We start from the raw sequence: 22,425 nt of genomic DNA on the forward strand, positions 1-22,425 counted from the left end.
ACGTGTAATCAGATTTGTTGAGATATTATTTGAAATGAATGCTCGTTGGTTGTGGATGTCGTAGAGTATACGATGATTTTCGTAGTAGATAAATCGTAAGTTAAGTATGAATTTCAATCATGAATTGTAAATTTCTTATTACAGTGTTCATGTGTACAAAGTGGCCCAGAAAGTTTTACAAGTTGGTATCTCTTAAATGGATCAATAAAACTAAGTGATCATTTTTCCAAATCTCATTAGAGGAGAGAGCCTTTCAGGTTTCGTCATGGATAACATTAGGTCCCATTATGGACACGTGAGGCAGCTGAATGATGGAATATTCTTGCATATTCTGGTTCTACTCAACAAGTCGGGCAACTTTTGTTTGAAACATTTTTCGATAATAATGATGATGTTAAAACAAAAGTTCAAGATTAGTATTACCCTAAATCAGAATAAAAATTTCTTCTCTGCAGGAATTAGAAAACTTGTAGAGCAGTGGGACAAATGTAAGCTATATTTGTACAGAGATTAAACGACCAATGCGGGGCATATCTATAAAGTCACCGCTTCAGCCATATCAGATGTATAAAACAATATCAGGCAATGGAATCCATCAGCTCCATAGCAACCAACCAATTAATTTCTGTCGGTATTTCTAAACCCATATTTACAAATGCATTAGACCTACGTGTAATATTTTTCTTCGTCGACACTTTTATTGACAACAACCGTCGCTTAGCGACAGTTTGTTTGATGCCGTAGACCAGTAGGATTGTAACACAATCCAGGCCACATAGTGGTCATTACGTTCCTTACAAATCGGCGCAATTTTACTCCTTGAAAAAACACAATGAAATTGTAAGAAAACATACATAAAATAAACAGCTTTCTAGTCAGAGCTGTCTCTTCTTTTGATATGTTATTTGTTATTTCTAGTTAAACGACGTAAATCCATTCCTAGTATACGCTTATCGGAGTTTTATTTCAAAAAATTCCCAGTCAAATTTTATTTGAAGAAAGAACACGTCAATTTAGATATTGAGGGGAAAGTTTAAAACCAGTGTTAGTTGCATTTTAACTTTCATCCAATCATCTCTTACTCCCTTTGAAATTTCAAATGGCACACCTATGTTATGACACTTAAATCTCAAAGAGTATTCAATTGTTTACACATCCCATTCATTTGTTTCATGTCATTTGTCGCCTGGCAACCTGGATTGTTATTCCCAGTTGGTTACAGGATGAAAGAACAGTTTATTTTGGGTAATTCCCTCAATTTAATTAATTGAATTTACTCAAATTTTCAAAATGTGCTCCACTGTTGGCTATACGGTAATGCAGCCTATTTCGGAAATCCTTTTGTCATAGTATGAAAACCATACATAAATAACGTAAATCCAAACCATAATATTCCTTAATATTAGTTTACTAGCCTTACCCGTGCGCTCCGCTGCACCCGTTAGAAATAAATATAAAGTAATTACATAATTAAAATAGGACGTTTGATCCAGGGAACATTCGTGTTTGATAGAAGGATAAATAGTTTATTATGTTACTTAATTTAAATTGTATTTGCATAATTAAAATGCGATCATTTTGATCCAGAGACCACTCATTTGGTCATAAAAATTATTTTAGGAAATACAGGAAACGAATGTACAGAATAGCCTATCAAGATTTCTGTGCATGAGAAGCTATTTTAATCTTACCTGTCCTCGATTCACTCAGAAGTTACTGTAATAACGTTATAGCATTATGTCCATATAGAGAAACTACACTTTCCAATGGTGAAATAATAATTAATTATACAAATCGGTTAATTTCGCTTCTGATATTACTTCATACAAACACAGAAACATTATCTGTAGGCTATCTTTCATAGCTTTCGATTGTTGTTGTCCAAGCCCCTTATAGACGAAGTCATTTGTTTTTTAATTCATTACACGGCCTTAGATGGCAGTTATTTTAATTTTTAAAACTCATTTATCTCATTAAATATCAGTCCTATCAAAATTTTTCAAGGAATAAAACTTATCGCAAATTATTTTTAAAGAACCTTTTGTTATGTAACATTTTTCACAAAAATCAATAATAAGCGAGATATTTCGATTTATTTAATTCGGGCCCCCTTATAACCCCCCTTTTAAATAATGTATTTTGAATGCCATATAGCCTAAAATCTAAGTTACAACGAACTTAATTTATAGTCCAATTTTCATCGAAATCCGTTCAGCCATTATCGCGTGAAAAGGTAACAAACATACAGACAGACAGACAGACATACAGTAATCCTTATTTTTATTGCACGCAGAGAGACAGATAATCTGATTTTACTTACTTTTAGGTTTTTTTGCTAATCTGTAAAAATGTAAAAAAGTATTGAGAAAAAACCTTGCATTATTAAGAGGGATTCGGCATTGTTTGGTTAGTGGTACGGCAATAAGTTTCGAGGGTATTAAATAGATTATTTTCACACGCCTAGACTTGAACGGCGCAGTACCGCACGCACTGGCCGAGAGTTGAAGATAAGCGAGCTATAATAGATAAATAATGAAATAAAGGCAAAAAAGTATTTATTTCATAAATTAGGCATTTATATTAAAAAAGGCACAAAAGGGCAACATAAAACAGTGGCGTTTCAATCACAAAGGTATAATTCGGACAGATTCACTTTCAGAAATGAAGATAGATTTAACACATTTAAAAAGACATTCTGCCAAAGTTCCGGTCTCTGGCAATAAGTTTACAATTTTATTTTGTTTTTTTTTCTTTAAGCAATTGACATGTAATAGAAATGCATAGAAATTTGTGGCACATCTGATCAAGAAATAAAAAATTCTGTAATATCCAAAACTTTTTTTGACCAGTGTATAATGTAATTTTACGAAGAAAAATAACTTTTTTAAGCAATGAACATTTATTTAGTGCATTTATTGCTTTAGGTTCAAAGTTGGTAGCATTGAAGTGCCAGCCATCTTTGATTCTTAGTAACTCTCCATACATTGTTTTGAGTAGGCCTATACGCGAACAATTATCGGAGTTTATAATCTAAACTAATAATAAATCTGTAGCCGAAATTTTTCTGGTAATTTTCGATTTTCCAAAAATAATTGGTGTTAACATGTATAATTAACCATCCTGAAACTGAAAATAGTTTTTTTTTTAATTTTTGTTTGTATGTCTGTCTGTCTGTCTGTCTGTATGTTTGTTACCTTTTCACGCGATAACGGCTGAACGGATTTCGATGAAAATTGGAATATAAATTAAGTTCGTTGTAACTTAGATTTTAGGCTATATGGCATTCAAAATACATTATTTAAAAGGGGGGTTATAAGGGGGCATGAATTAAATAAATCGAAATATCTCGCTTATTATTGATTTTTGTGAAAAATGGTACATAACGAAAGTTTCTTTAAAAATGATTTCTGATAAGTTTTATTCTTTGAAAAATTTTGATAGGATTGATATTTAACAAATGACTTCGTCTATAAGGGGCCTTGGACACAACAATCGAAAGCTATTAAACATAGCCTACAGACAATGTTTCTGTGTTTGTATAGGAAGCTAAATTAACCGATTTGTATAATTAATTATTATTTCATCATTGGAAAGTGTAGTTTCTCTAGATGGACATAATGCTATAATGTTATTACAGTAACGTCTGAGTGAATTGAGGACAGGTAAGATTAAAATAGCTTCTTATGCACAGAAAACTTGATAGGTTATTCTGTATATTCATTTCCTATATTTCTTAAAATAATGTTTATGAACATATTCATTTTTATCTCGGAGAATTAACAAACAACGAGAGTGTATTGATTTAGTATGCAGTAACAGTATGTTAGCTTAGCAATCCAATATTTTATAATTCAAATTTTAACTATGCACAATTGAATCGTGTTAAAATACATAAAATTTATATACAATAAATGCAATGCAAAAAAAACTGGGTAATGAGCCAAGCAGATTATGTTGCGCTGTTGTAAAAGTTGTTCCTCCAGAGATTCAAGAGCTCCCACAACAAATTAAAAACTTTCTAATTCGAGTACATCCGTTATCAACACATTTTTTACATAATATAATATAATATAATATAATATAATATAATATAATATAATATAATATAAACATAATAATAAATCTGTAGCCAAAATTTTTCTGTTAATTTTCGCTTTTCCAAAAATAATTGGTAATAACAATTAAGAAACATGTTAAAGGAATTGTCATTGCACCAAATGAGTGGTCTTTGCATCAAAATGATCGCATTTTAATTATTTAAATACAATTTAAATTAAGTAACATATTAAACGACTTATCCTTCTATCAAACACGAATGTTCCCTGGATCAAACGTCCTATTTTAATTATGTAATTACTTTATATTTATTTCTAACGGGTGCAGCGGAGCGCACGGGTACGGCTAGTTAATCAAATATTCTGATTTGAAGACAATGATAACATCTGACATTATGATGTCGGTAATCAGCAGAATGAAGTTTATTTTAAAAACCTTCAGACAGGAAACACTCTTATTGGCGTCAAATTCTGTGAAAGAAGAGGACTTTGAAAACAGTATAATATCCAGAAACAAGAATGCACAGGAAGCTGGTTTTGCGTTATCTGCCAGACAGATAAATACACAATGTTTCTTCAGTAAGGATTAGGTTGCTAGGCAACAGATTAGATTACAGGAATTCAAGGCGAAAAACAGTTGAAACTCCACCTTATGACGGTAGCAGAATGGGGAGCCTTCTGTTGGCAATCGATTCCTGTTACAATATGGCGAATTTGCGAAATTATGACGCAATAACATATAATATGTTACATATGTGCACATTTAAGGAATATTTTTAAATTGATTATTTTACGACGCTTTATCAATTACTATGGTTATCTAGATTTCAGAGTGAGTTGAAGATGATAATCCCAGGAAAATGAGTCCAGGGTCTACCGCCAAAAGTTATTCAGCATTTACTCTTAATGGGTTGAGGGAAAACCTCGCAAAAACCTCAACCAGGTAACTGTGTATGTCTACTTACTTTGTTTCCTACGTACGTACGAGCTATTCCATCTCAAATCGACCGAAATATAGAGAAAATTGACCTTGAAATTTTTAAATACAATGAAACTTTTTCTGTCCGTTGACAACTGTGATACAATGCTTTGTGCAAAGTTTGAGGCATCAGAACTTCATAGTGTTTAAATTAAAAATATTTAAATTTATCGTATTTTCATAAAATTAGCAAATTTAAACTGTTGTGGCTCCGAAACCCTTTCACCCAATGATCAAAATCATGGTTTATTTTGATGCCGAGAAATTAAAGTTTAGATTGACATATAAACAGATTTTCTTACTTTTTATGGAAATGGAGAAATTTAGATTTTTCCTGTTAAGAAGTCTTTGCCAAGAAAAAACTTTTTTTTTTAATATATCGTTAGATTCCGCATTGAAAGTACAAATAAGCTTAAACACATATTTTTACTGATAGTATGTTGATAAGAAAGTATTGAAAATATCAAATAAAGAAAATAAATAGTACGCGCGTGAACTAACCAGCTGACTGTAGGTAGTCGAGGCAAGCAAGGCCAGGAGACAAACACGTGATGTGTCGTCTAGCAGTCATGGCTGGGCTAGCTTTATCACAAGTTTTCATAAACACAGGAGTAAAATGACGCCCAACGCTTGCTTATCTTCATCTCTCGGCCAGTGCGTGCGGTACTGCTCCGTTAAAGTCCAGGCGTGTGAAAATAATCTATTTAATACCCTCGAAACTTATTGCCATACCTCTAAGCAAACAATGCCGAATCCCTCTTAATAATGTAAGGTTTTTTCTCAATATTTTTTTACATTTTTACAAATTGGCAAAAAGCCTAAAAGTAAGTAAAATCAGATTATCTGTCTCTCTGTGTAAAATAAAAATAAGGCTTATTTCTTAACATAACCTACCAAATGTCAGCTTCAAAATAAGCTCTCGTTCAATGTTCTGCAGTAAACGGTTCCAGAGTTCTGAGCGCTGAAAGAGGCTTGTTTTTATAAAATACGCTAAATTTGTCGCTCAACAATATGAAAACCGTTTGACTTTCGATAGAATATTTTTTTAAAATGCACTGTCCTCAGCACCTTGTATAAATAGGGAAAAAATTAGAGTATAAAAAATGCGAGGTTTTTTACTGATCGATTTCATATAGAATAGCCCGTACGTATCTTTCTTAATTGTTGTTTAACCTGAACTAAATTAAAACACAAGCGAAATTTTCTATTTAGTTTTATTTTTAGAGATAATTTTAAATAAACATACATATAATTATGCCTAATAAATCAATAAAATAGGGCAAAAACAAAATTTTCATCTATTTTATATATAGGTAATTTAACAAAGATGTATTGAAATATACGGATTTGATGGCTGATGAGAAATGCGTATGTGGCTGATGGTGAAGCCTGCTTAGTCGGGAAGCACAATTGGCACGCAACTCATTCCATCACGGGTACACAAAAAGTCTACTTGCGCTGAAATATTTACGAATGCCTGATGTACCGCCCGATAAACACACACACACACACACACACAGATATATATATATATATATATATATATATATATATATATATATATATGCATTATACATTAGTTGTACACAAACCATTTTAGACAAGGTTACGGAAAATAACAATTTTACTAATTCTTGCACAAAAAATTATTTGCCATTTACATGACACCGTTTATTTTAAGTGGCCATACTTTAACAAAAGCTACTTAATATCATGATACCAGGAAATTATCATACTTCATTTGAAATGTTCCCATCTGATAGAGAATTCCACACAATATAGCACAATTTATTATCTTAAATTAAGATAACTTATTTTTCTTACGCAAACAACTTCACAATGTTAGTATCAATAATTTCTATCTAACTTCAACAGAAGTTTTTTTTTTTTTTTTTTTTTCAAAAAGAACTTTTTGAAGTACAAAGACATCTTAAGTGTTGGAGTTATCTATAAGCAGCTGTCACATTTAGAAATAATCTCCAGGAATCTGATTAAATTTATTACTTACAAAGAATTCCTGTTATATTAAAAATACTGTAATTGAATTTTAAATTATAACAGATATAAATCACTCTAATATGCGATCTCTAAATAACTGGTCAGAAAGAACTATACTTACGTTGCCATGGCAGTTGGTCTTCATTTGTTTTGTGAAGACAATACAAGCAACATAGGTTACTGTATCTCTATTTATAAACACTTTCAGAAAATATAGTCTGCATCAACTGAATATTCACTTCATGCATTGCGTGCTACACCCATGAATGAAAACATTGACCTATACATTATTTACTGCGTAAGTTATACCTGCATGAAATAGATTAATCCCCAGTACAATATAACCATTCTTGAAGAAATATACCCATTATGAAGACATCGACCCCTAATATTTAATATAATATATATGCACAAAATAGTTTAGCCCTCTATGTATGGCAGCCGTTCTTTAAAAAATTAGAAATAAGTTATGCATATTATGAAAACGTTGACCCATACATGTTTAATATACGCTTCCAAAAAATAAATTAACCCCTAGTACAATACAGACATTCCTTAAAACTCAGAAATATATGCTTTCGAGACTTTGGTTCATATAATTAAGTTAAATATGTGTCTCCACAAAAGAGATTAGTCCTAAATAAAATATAGCCGTTCTTTTAGGAAATCAGAAACATACTCATTATGAAAACATTAGCCCATATATTCTATTAAATCTACAGGGTGATTCAGACCACCCGTAACAGTAATTTATTTCGGAAACTAGTGCATGAAAATTTTCGAGACAAAAATATTTATTACTAAACCACATGTGAACTTTCACTTGAGCTGGATTTCATCAATCAGCTCTAACAGGAAGTAGGGTCAGTGGCGTATCACTTTAAAATTTCAAATGCGAGTCGGGGTCAAATAAGGTACCATTTGATAGAGCTCTTCAAAACAAACAACTTTCATAGGAAACCTTTTTATTAATTCCCACTCTTTCAATGAGAAAACGTACGAAAAGGCAATGGGTGATTCGGGTCACCGTAAGTCATTTATTTGGGAAACTAGTGCATTAAAATTTTCAAGACAAAAATATTTATAACTAAATCACATGGGAACTTTCACTAGAACTTGATTTCATCAATCAGCTCTAACAGGAAGTAGGTCAGTGGCGTATCAGTTTAAAATTTCAAATGAGAGTCGGGGTCAAATAAGGTACCATTTGATAGAGCTCGCCCTGTATAGTGCATATATTTTATTTTTCCACGCTCGGGGACGGAGAGCGGAAGCGGTGAGGCAAGGAATAATATATATCTGAGTGGACTATGGTTATCACCACTCTAATACTGCAGAACTCGCGATTACAAATCAAACGAGAGGTCGTACAGATCTGTAGCTGCTCTCGATGCCGAGATATCACTGAGAGAGTAATTTTATATGCAATTTCGACGTCTTACTCTCTTCTTAGGTAACAGAAACTTGGAAGACCAACACGAAGTCTAACAGACGCACTACCCCTACTAAACCCTAAAAAAATATTAATAGGCTTTTTATCGCAATCGACGATGGCCATCTTGCGTTTATCATGGAGGTCATGGCGTGTTTATTTTCCATTTCTGAAATTGATTAATGATCCACAAGCCAAGCCCTGTAACTCCTGACGTTATCGAATCCATCACGAACAGAGCGTCTCATAATTAGGAAAATTTAATTAGGTATGGATTAAATTACTGGAGAGGCGATGATAACGCAGCAGTGTACGCAGCATTTAAGGAATAATTCTGAAGCTGTCTAATGGCTTCGAATCCAGCGTAATGTATTAGTTCGTCTTGTAAGTAGGGTCCGTACTTTTTGGTGAAATAAAATTATTGTGCAAATCAAGATTTCAGGTATAACTCCCTGTAAAGTTGATTTGAATAATTTCGAGGGAAAAATTGTTCCGGAGCCGGGTATCGAACCCGGGACCTTTGGTTTAACGTACCAACGCTCTACCACTGAGCTACTCGGGAACTCTAACCGACACCGATCCAATTTTTCCCTCTATATCCACAGACCTCAAAGTGGGCTGACAACCGTCAAGCAACCAACTTCGAGTGCACACTAACTCCATGTGACTTAAATTGTGGTTTTCTGTTAACGAACAGTGACGTGTATTATGCAAATCAAGATTTCAGGTATAACTCCCTGTAAAGTTGATTTGAATAATTTCGAGGGAAAAATTGTTCCGGAGCCGGGTATCGAACCCGGGACCTTTGGTTTAACGTACCAACACTCGGTGTCGGTTAGAGTTCCCGAGTAGCTCAGTGGTAGAGCGTTGGTACGTTAAACCAAAGGTCCCGGGTTCGATACCCGGCTCCGGAACAATTTTTCCCTCGAAATTATTCAAAATTATTGTGATTTCGGTGTTAAACTATTTCGGTGGGTATTTCGTGAAATAAGTTTTGAGTGAGTGAGTGAGTGAGTGAGTGAGTGAGTGAGTGAGTGAGTGAGTGAGTGAGTGAGTGAGTGAGTGAGTGAGTGAGTGAATACAAAATATACATTGAGAAAATCTAGAAATATTGGTGTTAATAATCGATTGACAAATTTTACTGAAAAAAGGCAGAAGCACGTTTTTTAATAATATTGAATAAAATGTTGTGCATATTCCATAGTTTTAGCGATAGATGGGATATATTTTGTGGTTACTGACATACTTCGCATAATAATTCAAATTTCGCGAGTTTATTTTGCTTAAATATGGTACTTTACGGGTACTATTCATAGAAATTTCGCAGCACGCGCTACGAGCGTACTAAGCTAGCCCCGGCTATCGACTGGTTACTTGTACAGAATTCAATTCATATCCTATCGCTAACACTGGTTTATGAATACGAAAAACGCTGATCATCCACCGGAAACCCGCGCTAAAAGTCTATGAATACGGCCCTTAATGTGTAGAATAGTAAGTGTAACAACGAAAGTAATTGTGGAGTCAGACCCCATACAGCCCCAACCTGTCACCCTGTAATTTCATCTTTGACTCTTATGAAGAAACGTTTGAAGTGATGTCTGTACAACTCACATAAGAAGTATGCAATGTAATGGAACAATGTTTTGCACTATAGACTTTGTTCTATTCGCTTATCGTTTTTTGTAATTGTGATAATATTTTCCAAAGTAAGTCAATGTTTTAACAAATTTCGTTCAGATACTTCAAAGCATACAAGAATCGTGGGCAGTTTATCTGTTATTGTAACACAATTTTGCAGGATGTATGGAAGTGAGACCACATATTAGGAATATTTTGTACAGCCCACTTTTTGCAATTGAGACAAGGATATCAAAAACCACTAACTCCAGCAGTGTATATTTCAAATTGTAGCGTAAGATAATACAAAAATTTAGGTTTTGAAGTATTTAATTGATATAGAATGTAATTTTACACAATATTAATAGATACATGAATAATATTTAAAGTTAGTAGAGAGATGATAAGTATTTTCCGTCTCCTGTAAAATTTGGTTTATTGGAGTTATGGAGTTTTTGATTTCCCTGCCTCAATTGCTCATCAATGCAATTTTTGGTCCCATTTTCCTCACTTTACCTTACTTCGATCAATACGCTGTTGCTAGCGTGAGTCAAGTTCTACAAGTATCGAAATAAACTGTCATTTGTTTAGTAGTTTTCTTTTGTTTCTGTATATCGCTGTAATCAATGCGATTAAACATAGTGTCAGTCGGTATTATTACCATAGTTACAAATGAGGCTTGTAAAGAAATAAATTTCTTCTGTTCAAAAATCGATTAGGTAAGAAAATACACCGCTGTATTATCAGTCGTGCTTTTTTTTTATAATTTCTAGAAATCGTGTATTCATATTTAAAAAAATAATAATTTTCGACTCATAAATCTATACTAATAATAAATCTGTAGCCAAAATTTTTCTGGTAATTTTCGATTTTCCAAAAATAATTGGTGTTAACATGTATAATTAACCATCCTGAAACCGGAAATCGCTTTTTTTTTATTTTTGTTTGTATGTCTATCTATCTGTCTGTCTGTCTGTCTGTCTTTCTGTCTGGATGTTTGTTAACTTTTCACGCGATAATGGCTGAACCGATTATATTAAAATTGGAATATAAATTAAGTTCGTTGTAACTTAGATTTTAGGCTATACGGCATTCAAAATACTTTATTTAAAAGGGGGTTATAAGGGGGCCTGAATTAAATAAATCGAAATATCTCCCTTATTATTAATTTTCATGAAAAATGTTACATAACAAAAGTTTCTTTAAAAATCATTTCCGATAAGTTTTATTCTCTGAACAATTTTGATAGGACTGATATTTAATGAGATAAATGAGTTTTAAAATTACAATAACAACGCCATCTAAGGCACTGTATTGAAATAAAAACAAATGACTTCGTCTATAAGGGCCTTGGACAACAACAATCGAAAGCTATGAAACATAGCCTACAGAGAATGTTTTTGTGTTTGTTTGAAGTAATATCGAAAGCTAATTAATTTTTTAATTATTATTTCACCTTTGGAAAGTGTAGTTTCTCTAGATGGACATAATGCTATAATGTTATTACAGTAACTTCTGAGTGAAATTTGAGGATATACAAGACTTTTAAAATAACAATACAATACATTTTCACCGCCGCCTCAGATTGTAGCGTTGTTGTTCCTGCAGTAACTCCTATGTGCAAAATATAAAATTTTTGAGTAGGAAGAAAAAACACATTTATTCATTCCATGCTAATGGTACATAGGAGATTGTGAATTCTTACATTTTCGAAAGAAAGAAATATAATTACATATCACTGTTTATGCTGTATCACTATTTAAGTTATCTGAAGGGTTCAGAACCATAGTGGGTCAAGCGCCGTTTACTAAAGACGTAGAAAACAAGGGTGAAAATTAAGTTATTACCATAATTCAATGGAAACATATAGCAAGTAATATAAAGTATACACATTAAAACTAAATGATATGTCAATCTTCATTAAACTATGGTTGCATGTAATAACAATTAAGAAACATGTTAAAGGAATTGTCATTGCAAAAAATGATTGCTCTCTGGACCAAAATGATCGCATTTTAATTATTTAAATACAATTTAAATTAAGTGACATATTAAACGATTTATCCTTCTATCAAACACGGGTACGGCCAGTAATTCATTAAAATTTTCATGGATACTTAGACTTTAAAAACAAAACATAGCATTTAATACTAATATTTTTATGTCCATAATTTGAAAACCTCAAAACCGAGAAAGTGTACAGAAATTACGGCAAGAAAGCAAAGATTTTGTGTAGAATAATTTTAAAAGCGGACGACAACGACATTGTGGAGAGGGAACCACGAAAGAGAAAACTATGTTTTAAATAGTATTAGACAAAGATGTAACTATATAGAAAAACAACACATGTTTAGTTACACGTATAAGAAAAAATCACTACAAAATTATAGTAAAGTTAAAACTGTACGGAATCAACAACCATATATAATGATATACGATATAAATACTAGAATTGGTTTTGCATGGATTATGTTAGGATTGTGGAAGCTGATATGTTTTAGAGGTAATATAGAAAATGACAGATTTATATTATGTGGCGAAATAGAAGGTATAAAACATATAATGTTAACATGTGTTAAGACAAGAGTGAACGCAGTTGTATGAAAAAGAAATGGTTACATTTTAGTAATGAAACTGTATTAGCCAAAATATCAAGAATTACAAATGAACAGGTTATAAAATCCTTCATTCATTTAGTGTTCTGCCCAAGGACAGGTCTTTCACTGCAAACCCAGCTTTCTCCAATCTTTCCTATTTTCTGCCTTCCTCTTTGTTTCCTCATATGATCCATATATCTTAATATCGTCTATCATCTGATATCTTCTTCTGCCCCAAACTCTTCCCGTTCACCATTCCTTCCAGTGCATCCTTCAGTAGACAATTTCCTCTCAGTCAGTGACCCAACCAATTCTTTTTCCTCTTCCTGATCAGTTTCAGCATCATTCTTTCTTCACCCGCTCTTTCCAACACAGCTTCGTTTCTTATTCTATCTGTCCATTTCACACGTTCTATTCTTCTCCACATCCACATTTCAAATGTTTCTATTCGTTTCTCTTCACTTAGTTGTAATGTCCACGTTTCTGCCCCAAACAATGCCACACTCCATACAAAGCACTTCACTACTCTCTTCCTTAATTTTTTTTTTTTTCCAGAAGTCCGTAGAAGATGCTCCTTTTTCTATTAAAAGCTTCCTTTGCCATTGTTATCTTCCTTTTGACTTCCTGGCAGCAGCTCATGTTACTGCTTATAGTACACCCCAAGTATTTGAAGCTGTCCACTTGCTCTACTGCCTCATTTAGAATTCTTTATTTTTCTTCCTATGACCATGGTCTTCGTCTTGTTTGCATTTATCTTCATCCCATACTGCTCACAGCTGTCATTTAGCTCCAGTAGCATATCCCTTAGTATCATCTCCTCGTCTGCTAACGACGCCATATCATCAGCAAATCTTATGCACTTTATTCTTCTTCCTCCTACTATCACTCCTCCCATGTTCTGAAAACAGTTCTTCACTAAATCCTCCAAGTAGATGTTGAACAGGGTAGGTGATGAAGGACATCCTTGAAGTACTCCTCTCCCAATTTCACTTCCTTCTGACATTTTTTCTCCTATCATGACTTTAATATAATAAAAATCATTTTAGTTATATTCACTGAATAGTTATTTGCCATAGTTCTAAAACAAGGAAATTCCTTTTCAAGATCTGTAAATTTACAATGCCTCTTTGGCATTGTTATAAGGAGTAAAACACAGTTCTAATGTTCACCATAAGCACGCATGAAATTGATTAAAACCCTAGGGCAATGGCGAGCATTCCTGCGCCATTGCCGCAGTGACGTCAGACCTCAGCGAAGCATCGAACTTACCCCCTACCTTCCCCTTCCCCCGCTCCATGAAAATACTACGCGTGTACGTGGCGGATTATACTGGACTACTGTACTTCGGAGCTTCATTAGTGACGCAATGTCTTTCGCAGAATCGTATGAATCGAGAGGATATCACACTTACAAGAAAGGCGGTTCTTTCATTTCTCATGTTTAGGATCAGTTACAAATATTCAGGACGCGAACTTAAATATGTACATTCTTAAAATAGATCACTTGTTATACGAGTTCAAAGAACACAGATTCAGTGATTTCCAAATGATGGAGAAAGGTTTCAATATTTCTGCCACTCCTTTTCATGTTTAAATTGAAAATGTTATCCCAGAATTGCAGTTAGAGGTACTGGATTTGCAGAATGATGGCTTCTTGAAAGCAGAATGTGAAGGTCTGCTGGGGGCTAAAATTTTTTAAAAGATGTCCAGTACTACATATCCACTGCTTAGACAGTTTGCTTCAAAAATAATGAGTACCGTCATTTCCCGTAACTATGGTCCTGGAACATAACTATTGTCCACGATACAACTATTCAAATTTTGTACTCCATAACGTAGTACCTCGTTTATCTATATTCTTGCTGTACTGTAGTTTGAAGTCAAGTCACTGCAGCTATCTACAAACGGTCTATGTTACTTCTACAATGAGCTGTTGTATCGTGGACCATAGCTATGGGAAAGGACGGTATGTATTCATCAACCTACCAGTGCGAACAGCTGTTTTATAAAATGAAATTTATAAAGTCCAGCCATAGATCCCGCTTAAGCGATGCTCATCTCCTTGCGCAACTGAAAATAGCATACACAGATAAATCCCAATTTCGAAGAAATTGCTTTGAAAAATGATTAATTAAATATCACGTGAATGGACTATTCTAATTACATGTGGTAAGTAGGGGTATAGTAGCGCAACTGTCTGTAAATCCGTCACTGCACTGTAGAGTGCAACCCCTCCCACAGTATGTAGTTGCCATTTAAATCCTGTCTTGCGGGTTGCATTCATTTTACCCACCACTGCCTTAGGGCCTAGCTGAACTTGGCAACTGAACAAAAAAACTGTAAAAGAAATCTCGAATGTTATCGTTCTATCGATAAACAAAACAGGTAGTACAAATCTCAAAATTCCTATCATTAATAGATACAATCTATAGCATAGAGTCCACATCTGTGTAGTAACGGTTAGCACGTCTAGCCGCGAAACCAGGTGGCCCGGGTTCGATTCCCGGTCGGGGCAAGTTATCTGGTTGAGGTTTTTTCCGGGGTTTTCCCTCAACCCAATATGAGCAAATGCTGGGTAACTTTCGGTGTTGGATCCCGGAATCATTTCATCGGCATTATCACCTTCATCTCATTCAGACGCTAAATAACCTAAGCTGTTGATAAAGCGTCGTAAAATAACCTACTAAAATAAAATATAGCATAGAGAAATATCTTCGATGTCGACGGTATGCAAGTAGGCCTATTATAGATAAAATTTATCGGCACACTTATAAAAAGTTTATAATTTGCAAATTTACGCCAAAAATCGGAAGGAAAGCCTATTTATCGAAGAAGAAAAAAGTCGGGGCAGGTTTTTTTTCAAGGTTAAAAACCGGGACAATCTCGATTAATCGGGTGTCAATAAAATATCTCATTTCTAGTTAAATTCCCTTTTTCCTTGAGAGCTTTATTAATACTTAACTTTTCCTTCAACTGTTTAGTATAAACGTACAATCAGTTTTACTAATTAATCAGTGACAAGGATCGTTCAAACTGAGGTTATCTACTTAAAAATTTAACGTGGCAGATATTCAGAGATCTGTTATCACAATTCATCACAGATCGGATGAGGAACAAAGGTACGACTTCTTGCTAACAGCAGAATGACATCATCCGTGACGTCACTTCGCAATTATTCCGCAATTACTTCCGGTGCGAATACCGAGTTCTTCTTCCTTCTCCATTCCTCGTCTCTTTTACATTTTGTGCCTTCTTTCTTTTCCGCTCTTTCGTTCATTTCTTGTATCTTTCTTTCTCTCACACTCCCATTTTTTTTATTCTTCTCGACTCTTTTCTAATTCTCTTTCCCTCAATTATTATCTTATTTTATTCACTTCGTCTTATTTTCTTTTCTTTAACTTATTTTGCTTTCTATATTTCTCATGCGCTTTCCAATCTTTTATTACCCTCAGTTCTTTTTTTTTTTTCTATTTGTAGTAAATCCCGAAAATACAAAGTATAAGATTATGTCACGTGGCGAGAATATTGTACGAAATGGAAATATAAAAATTGGAAATTTATATTTTGAAGAGGTGGAGAAGTTCAAATATCTTGGAGCAACAGTAACAAATATAAATGACACTCGGGAGGAAATTAAACGCAGAATAAATATGGGAAATGCCTGTTATTATTCGGTTGAGAAGCTTTTGTCATCCAGTCTGCTGTCAAAAAATTTGAAAGTTAGAATTTATAAAACAGTTATATTACCGGTTGTTCTTTATGGTTGTGAAACTTGGACTCTCACTTTGAGAGAGGAACATAGGTTAAGGGTGTTTGAGAATAAGGTTCTCAGGAAAATATTTGGGGCTAAAAGGGATGAAGTTACAGGAGAATGGAGAAAGTTACACAACACAGAACTGCACGCATTGTATTCTTCACCTGACATAATTAGGAAGATTAAATCCAGACGTTTGAGATGGACAGGGCATGTAGCACGTATGGGAGAATTCAGAAATTCATATAGAGTGTTAGTTTGGAATCCGGAGGGAAAAAGACCTTTAGGGAGGCCGAGACGTAGATGGGAAGATAATATTAAAATGGATTTGAGGGAGGTGGGATATGATGATAGAGACTGGATTAATCTTGCTCAGGATAGGGACCGATGGCGGGCTTATGTGAGGGCGGCAATGAACCTCCGGGTTCCTTAAAAGCCAGCAAGTACTCATTCATTTTCCCCCTCTCTCTTTTTATTACTTTCCATTTATCGAACCATCTATTTACCTACGTACTCACTCGTTCATCCATTCATCTGTCTATCTGCCCGTCCATCTACATACCTATCTGTCCCGTTTCTGTCCGTCACTCTACCCACTCCACCTTTTCCCTTCGTTGTATCTTTTTTTATTTCTCTTCCCTTCTTTCTATCTCACTTCATTCTTTATCTTTATCCCTCGTTTTTTAATTACGCCGTTTTTCTACCTATTCCTCATTTTTCTATTTCCTTGATCTCCTTTTTTCCAAGCTGTCTTAATTACTATCACTCTCTTTCTTCTTCGTTGTGTCATTTTCTATTTCTTGTTTTTTTTTCACTTCTTCTCATTCACTCAAATCTTCTTTTTTCTCACTCTATCTCGTGTTTTTATGTCTTTTTTCTCGTTCTCTTTTTCCTTCATTCTATTTTTCTGTATTTTGTTGTCTTTCTTCTCTTTCTTATCTCTTAAGATTCGTTTGTGTATCTTTCTCCTTTCTTTATTCCTTCTATCTTGCCCTTATTTCATTCTTTTGTATCTTTCTTACGTCATTAATTCTCTCGTCTCTGCTGTTTCTTTATTATTTGTTAAGTTACTTCTCTTTCTTCAGCATTTCACCTTGTTATAGTTGTCTTCCTCAACCTCATACATACTCGCACAAATAAATATAAATAAATAAATAAATAAATAAATAAATAAATAAATAAAAGGGTAAACATATCCTCTTCAGAGTCCTTGAAGGTAGGCTACATGAGGGGCATAGAAGTAGAAATCATGGCCTCGGAACTGGAATGAGGTGGTGTGGCCATTGTCACGCTTCGACATCTTTTTACGAGGTTTCACAAACCATAATGTTAGGTTAAATAAGTTAAATAAAAATAAATCCGAAGCGCAACAGCCCATGAAGGGCCCTGGCAGTCTAGCCGGCTGCTTGTCTCAGGTCCACATACCTCAGCAGATGTGAACGATCATCCAACGGGTAGGTTAGTAGGTTATTTTACGACGCTTTATCAACATCTTAGGTTATTTAGCGTCTGAATGAGATGAAAGTGATAATGCCGGTGAAATGAGTCCGGGGTCCAGCACCGGAAGTTACCCAGCATTTGCTTATATTGAGTTGAGGGAAAACCCCAGAAAAAACCTCAACCAGGTAACTTTCCCCAACCGGGAATCGAACCCGGGCCACCTGGTTTCGCGGCCAGACGCGCTGACCGTTACTCCACAGGTGTGGACGCGATCATCCAACTATAACGAGGATATCGTGTGGTTAGCATGATGGTCCTCTCAGCCGTTATACCTCGTTTTCATAACAGGTTTTCGCTATCTATCGTAGCTCCCCAAGTGCATCATGATGCTGGGTGGGCACCGATCCCATACACTAGACGAAATTTCATAAATGTTATGTTTTCCCTCATGTAGATTCGAACCAGCGCGCATCGCGAGCCCTAGGCAGATGCATTAGATCACGGCGCGGCGCGGGACAAATAAGTTAAATAAGGGATTAAAATACAGGGTGTCTATGACACGGGGCACAAGCTTTTTCCCTCCCGGAAGAAGCATGCTAAGAATTTTACTGTATTGTCTTATAAACCTTTTCGCTCTTGGAAGCTCTGATACCTCGAACCCGGGATCCAACGGCCTACATCTTAACCGCGAGGCCACCAGTGTCTTCATTTAACGTCCTGTCACCACGACACGACGCCAGGCCTCCAGCTAAGACAAATAGACGACGAATAAATATTCATGCCCTAGGCGGGATTCGAATCAAAGACAGTAGCAATCTTTACGTCACAGAAGGTAATGTTGCACCAGAGTAGGGCATAGGAGCATCCGTAGTGGGTCAGCGAAAGCTTATGACGTCAAGGAGTGACGTCACACACACGTGGCGTTGAGCAGCTCTCGACTAGAGTCCAGAAGCTCTTATAGGCGCGCACGCGATCCGAGGTCTGACAGTAGCGTTCTGAACCTGGCGATAGTTGTCAATAGTAGTGGTGCTCCTCCTCCATCATGTCGAAACCAAAGTAAGTATCAGACAGCATCTGCAGTCGTTTGTTCGGCACGCACGTCTAGTTGCTATAGTTACTCTGGAGGATATACATTATGATGTTTGGTTTTTGTTTTCTGTTATGGATATGAAGCATGCGATATTCCAAGTGAAAGAACGCTGAAGTTCGTTAATGTTAAAAGTATATTTTTATTTTTTATTTTATTTATATTAACAGCGCCCTGCATTGTATTCACAACATCTCTGTTAACGATTGTGACTCCAGGATTATGTGACAATAAGGAAAATGTATACAGTGTGTTTTAAAACTTATATTACAGACTATTAGAAGACCACGAAACAGTGTCCATTAAATAATATGTTTTTCGCGCAACAGTGTCAAAACTGAGTTGACAACCAGTGTTCGAATTCGAAGGAAAGAAGCCGAGGAATTTCCCCCCCTTCTGGACTTTTTCTGCATTTCTTTGTTCATTCCCAACAAAGAAAAGAAAATTTCTCTCCCTAAATATGTGTTTTTATATTATTAGTACCACACCTTCCTGAATAGCGACATTTTTCGTGAAATTGCATTTCCGAAAAACTTACTTTTACATTCTGTGCGGCGGTCAAAATATTTTTTTTCTGTAGAGTCAATTTACTACAGTGAGTTTATTCTGAATATAGTTTCTAAATATCATCTGAATTTCAATAGTTAAAAAGAAGGTTATCCTTTAATTTAAAAGTCATAATTAAAACATGTTTTTCCTTCTTTTTTTTTTTTTTTTTTTTTTTTTTAGAACTATGCCCAAGATACTACACGTTTGTTATTTTCGTAAATGTTTGTTGCTTTGTTGTTTTCATAATACGATTTTGTAATAATTTGTTTGTGAAGTATCTACTAAATAGGTAGGGGAGAGCGTTGTCATGGTTTCATTTTCTTTTAGAGAGTGGTTGGATCTAATCATAGGTGGGGGGGAGTGAAATGGCACAACAAAACACATTCTATAATATATCATAACCTAAAACAGACATAAAAGTGTATAATTGGGTAAATACCATTATCACTTCGTCCGTTCATATCACAAACTTCAACAGCTGCAGTTCTAATCTTTCTCGCCTTCAAGAGGAACAATCCAGTCTTTTTTCCCATTCTCTATTCCCCATGAGGTCAAGACATGCAAACGAACTCCTATTCTGACTTAGCATCGAGGGTGGTAGATATTTTCTCAGTACATGTCCCAATTCGACACACTGCAATAAAATATGTCTATAGGAGTCCTTTTCTCTGCACAGTGGACAAAGGCGCTCTCCTTTTTCGTTGACAATTGTATTACCCTTCGGTGCCCCCAATCTTAGCCACGCTAAACCTGCTCTGCTGTTTTTGTTACAAGAATTTATGTAGTCACACCTCCCCCAGTTAAGCATGAGATCTGATTGTATTGTATTTATTAACATTCCATGGTATTCATACATTGCTTACAGCTAGAATATGGAACAAGTCAAAAAACTTAATACTATTATAAAGTCTTAATTTATAGTCACAGTCTAGATGAAATATATACAGACGACATTTACAATATAGTCTACTAGTACAACACAAAGTTTTAGTATCAATTTCATGAAGCGTTATTGAATGTCATGAATTCACCTACAGAATAGAAGGCGTGAGAAATTAGGTACTTCTTTAATTTGGCCCTAAATAATTTTATGTTTTGAGTTTCATTTTTTATATCGATAGGGAGGCTATTAAAGATTTTTACTGCCATATAACGCACTCCTTTTTGATAGCACGATAGACTTACCGTTGGAGTATGAAAGTCATTTTTTGACGTGTATTTGTGCTATGAACTGTTGAATTAGTTACAAAGTTTTCACGATTACATACGAGGAATATTATTAATGAAAAGATATACTGACAAGCCATGGGCATTATTTGTAGTTTTTTTAAATAGTCCTACACGATTCCCTAGATTTGGCACATACTATTATTCTAATTACTCTTTTTTTTTTGTAATAGAAATATATTGTTACTATCTGTGGAATTTCCCCAGAATATTATTCAAAAACTCATTACTAGACTTCGTAGATTTGCCACTAGAATCGTAAGGTTTGCTAAGCACGCGGTATAGCCTGTATGAGAAGGGGACGTGCAACGGATGGAGTATGCATCTGATGTAAACACTGAGCAGTACACTGCGGTTACAATAAAACCTGTATCCTGCATTCAATAAATGTAATGAATGATCATTGAAGTAGGACATGTCTAAACATGTAAATACACAATTATTTTGTAGTGAGATATATTAACTCTTAAAATTTAATGTAATATACTCGCATCATCCTTGAATATGTGCAGTGAAGAGTTGCGTACATTTTGAGCGACTGCAAAGTGAACCTCCTCCGATGGTCACTCAAACAGTTTTTATATTGGGAAAATGTACGTTCAACATCACACGATGTAATAGGTGCATATTTGAAGAACGGAAAGTCACTACTTTTTAGTACACCAACTTCAGACGTCTTGTCGTGACCTGATAGTACATCATTTATAATACGAAGTTGTGAATAGGCAGAATTTTTAGCAATAATGTTTCTAAACTTAAATTTCACTTTTTCTGAAATTAGTGAATTGTTATTTTGGATAACGGTTTGTGATACTTTTATACACTATATTAAGTGGTTCTGAGAGTTGTAGTTTAGACGATTCTAACAGGGTGATGCTTTTGGACACGATTTTAAAACTAGAATCACTGAACAGAATATCTTCCAATAGCTGTTCAGAAGGTAATGATTTCACAGCTACAACAGCGGAACTGTCTGTGCTATCCAATGCATCAGTTACCTCCATTATTTTGCCGTAATATTCTGCATAATAATTATCAGCATCCAACCACGTTTTCCAACGGGTCAAGACTGGCTGCGGGGGTAACGGTATTCCAGGGGCAATTCTTTGGGACAGCAACACTCTCATTGTAGTATATTTGATTAAATTCTTGTCTGCACTGAACAAATGTTAAGCTTTGACTATTCCAACCACAGTACTGCAAAAATAAGTGCTTACATAGGTATACATTAGCTGTAGCTGCTCTATCTATTTGGACCGGTCACAACTCTTTAACATGAACTGCTTATACTACGAGAACGGGCGGTCGCTCACCTCCTCTATACTACCGCACATCGGCAACCTGATTGCATGCTGCGTGTGGCAATTCAACGAAGTCTACTCATTACCGAGTGGAAGTATGCAAAGTATGTTGTTTTTAAGGTTGTAAATGTAGTGAGGACTTTTCCGAACATTGGAGTTCAATCTCTTGCTTCTCGATATCAATTAATCGCATCTTCACATCACGCCATACATTTCTTCTATTATTATCCCACACCCATCCCATTCCTATATGATGCAGCCCTCCAATCAAAGTTCACCTTCGTAAGAGGTTGCCAATCGACTTAAGTGTGTCGGGCACTTTAATCCTTTTTAACACTAAACGCTCTGTGTAGATGGCACAGTTACATACATAGATCAATAAACGCA

General features: G+C 34.9%; 1 protein-coding gene across 3 annotated transcripts in view; it reads left to right on the forward strand.

The window, feature by feature from the left end:
* LOC138702832 (lipopolysaccharide-induced tumor necrosis factor-alpha factor homolog) overlaps positions 1-22,425 on the forward strand; it is a 90,556-nt gene that overhangs the window by 21,630 nt on the left and 46,501 nt on the right. Inside the window, exon 1 of one of the 3 annotated variants that reach the window (XM_069830151.1) lies at positions 18,774-18,930. The exons of the other annotated variants lie outside the window; for them this stretch is intronic. Within the exon in view, the coding sequence (XP_069686252.1) occupies positions 18,917-18,930 (14 nt within the window). The 5' untranslated portion in view covers positions 18,774-18,916. Of the gene's footprint in view, positions 1-18,773; positions 18,931-22,425 lie in introns of those variants that run through there. 3 annotated transcript variants of the gene reach the window in all.

The sequence above is a fragment of the Periplaneta americana genome, chromosome 7 (genome assembly GCF_040183065.1).
Source record: "Periplaneta americana isolate PAMFEO1 chromosome 7, P.americana_PAMFEO1_priV1, whole genome shotgun sequence".
Lineage (NCBI taxonomy): Eukaryota > Metazoa > Arthropoda > Insecta > Blattodea > Blattidae > Periplaneta > Periplaneta americana.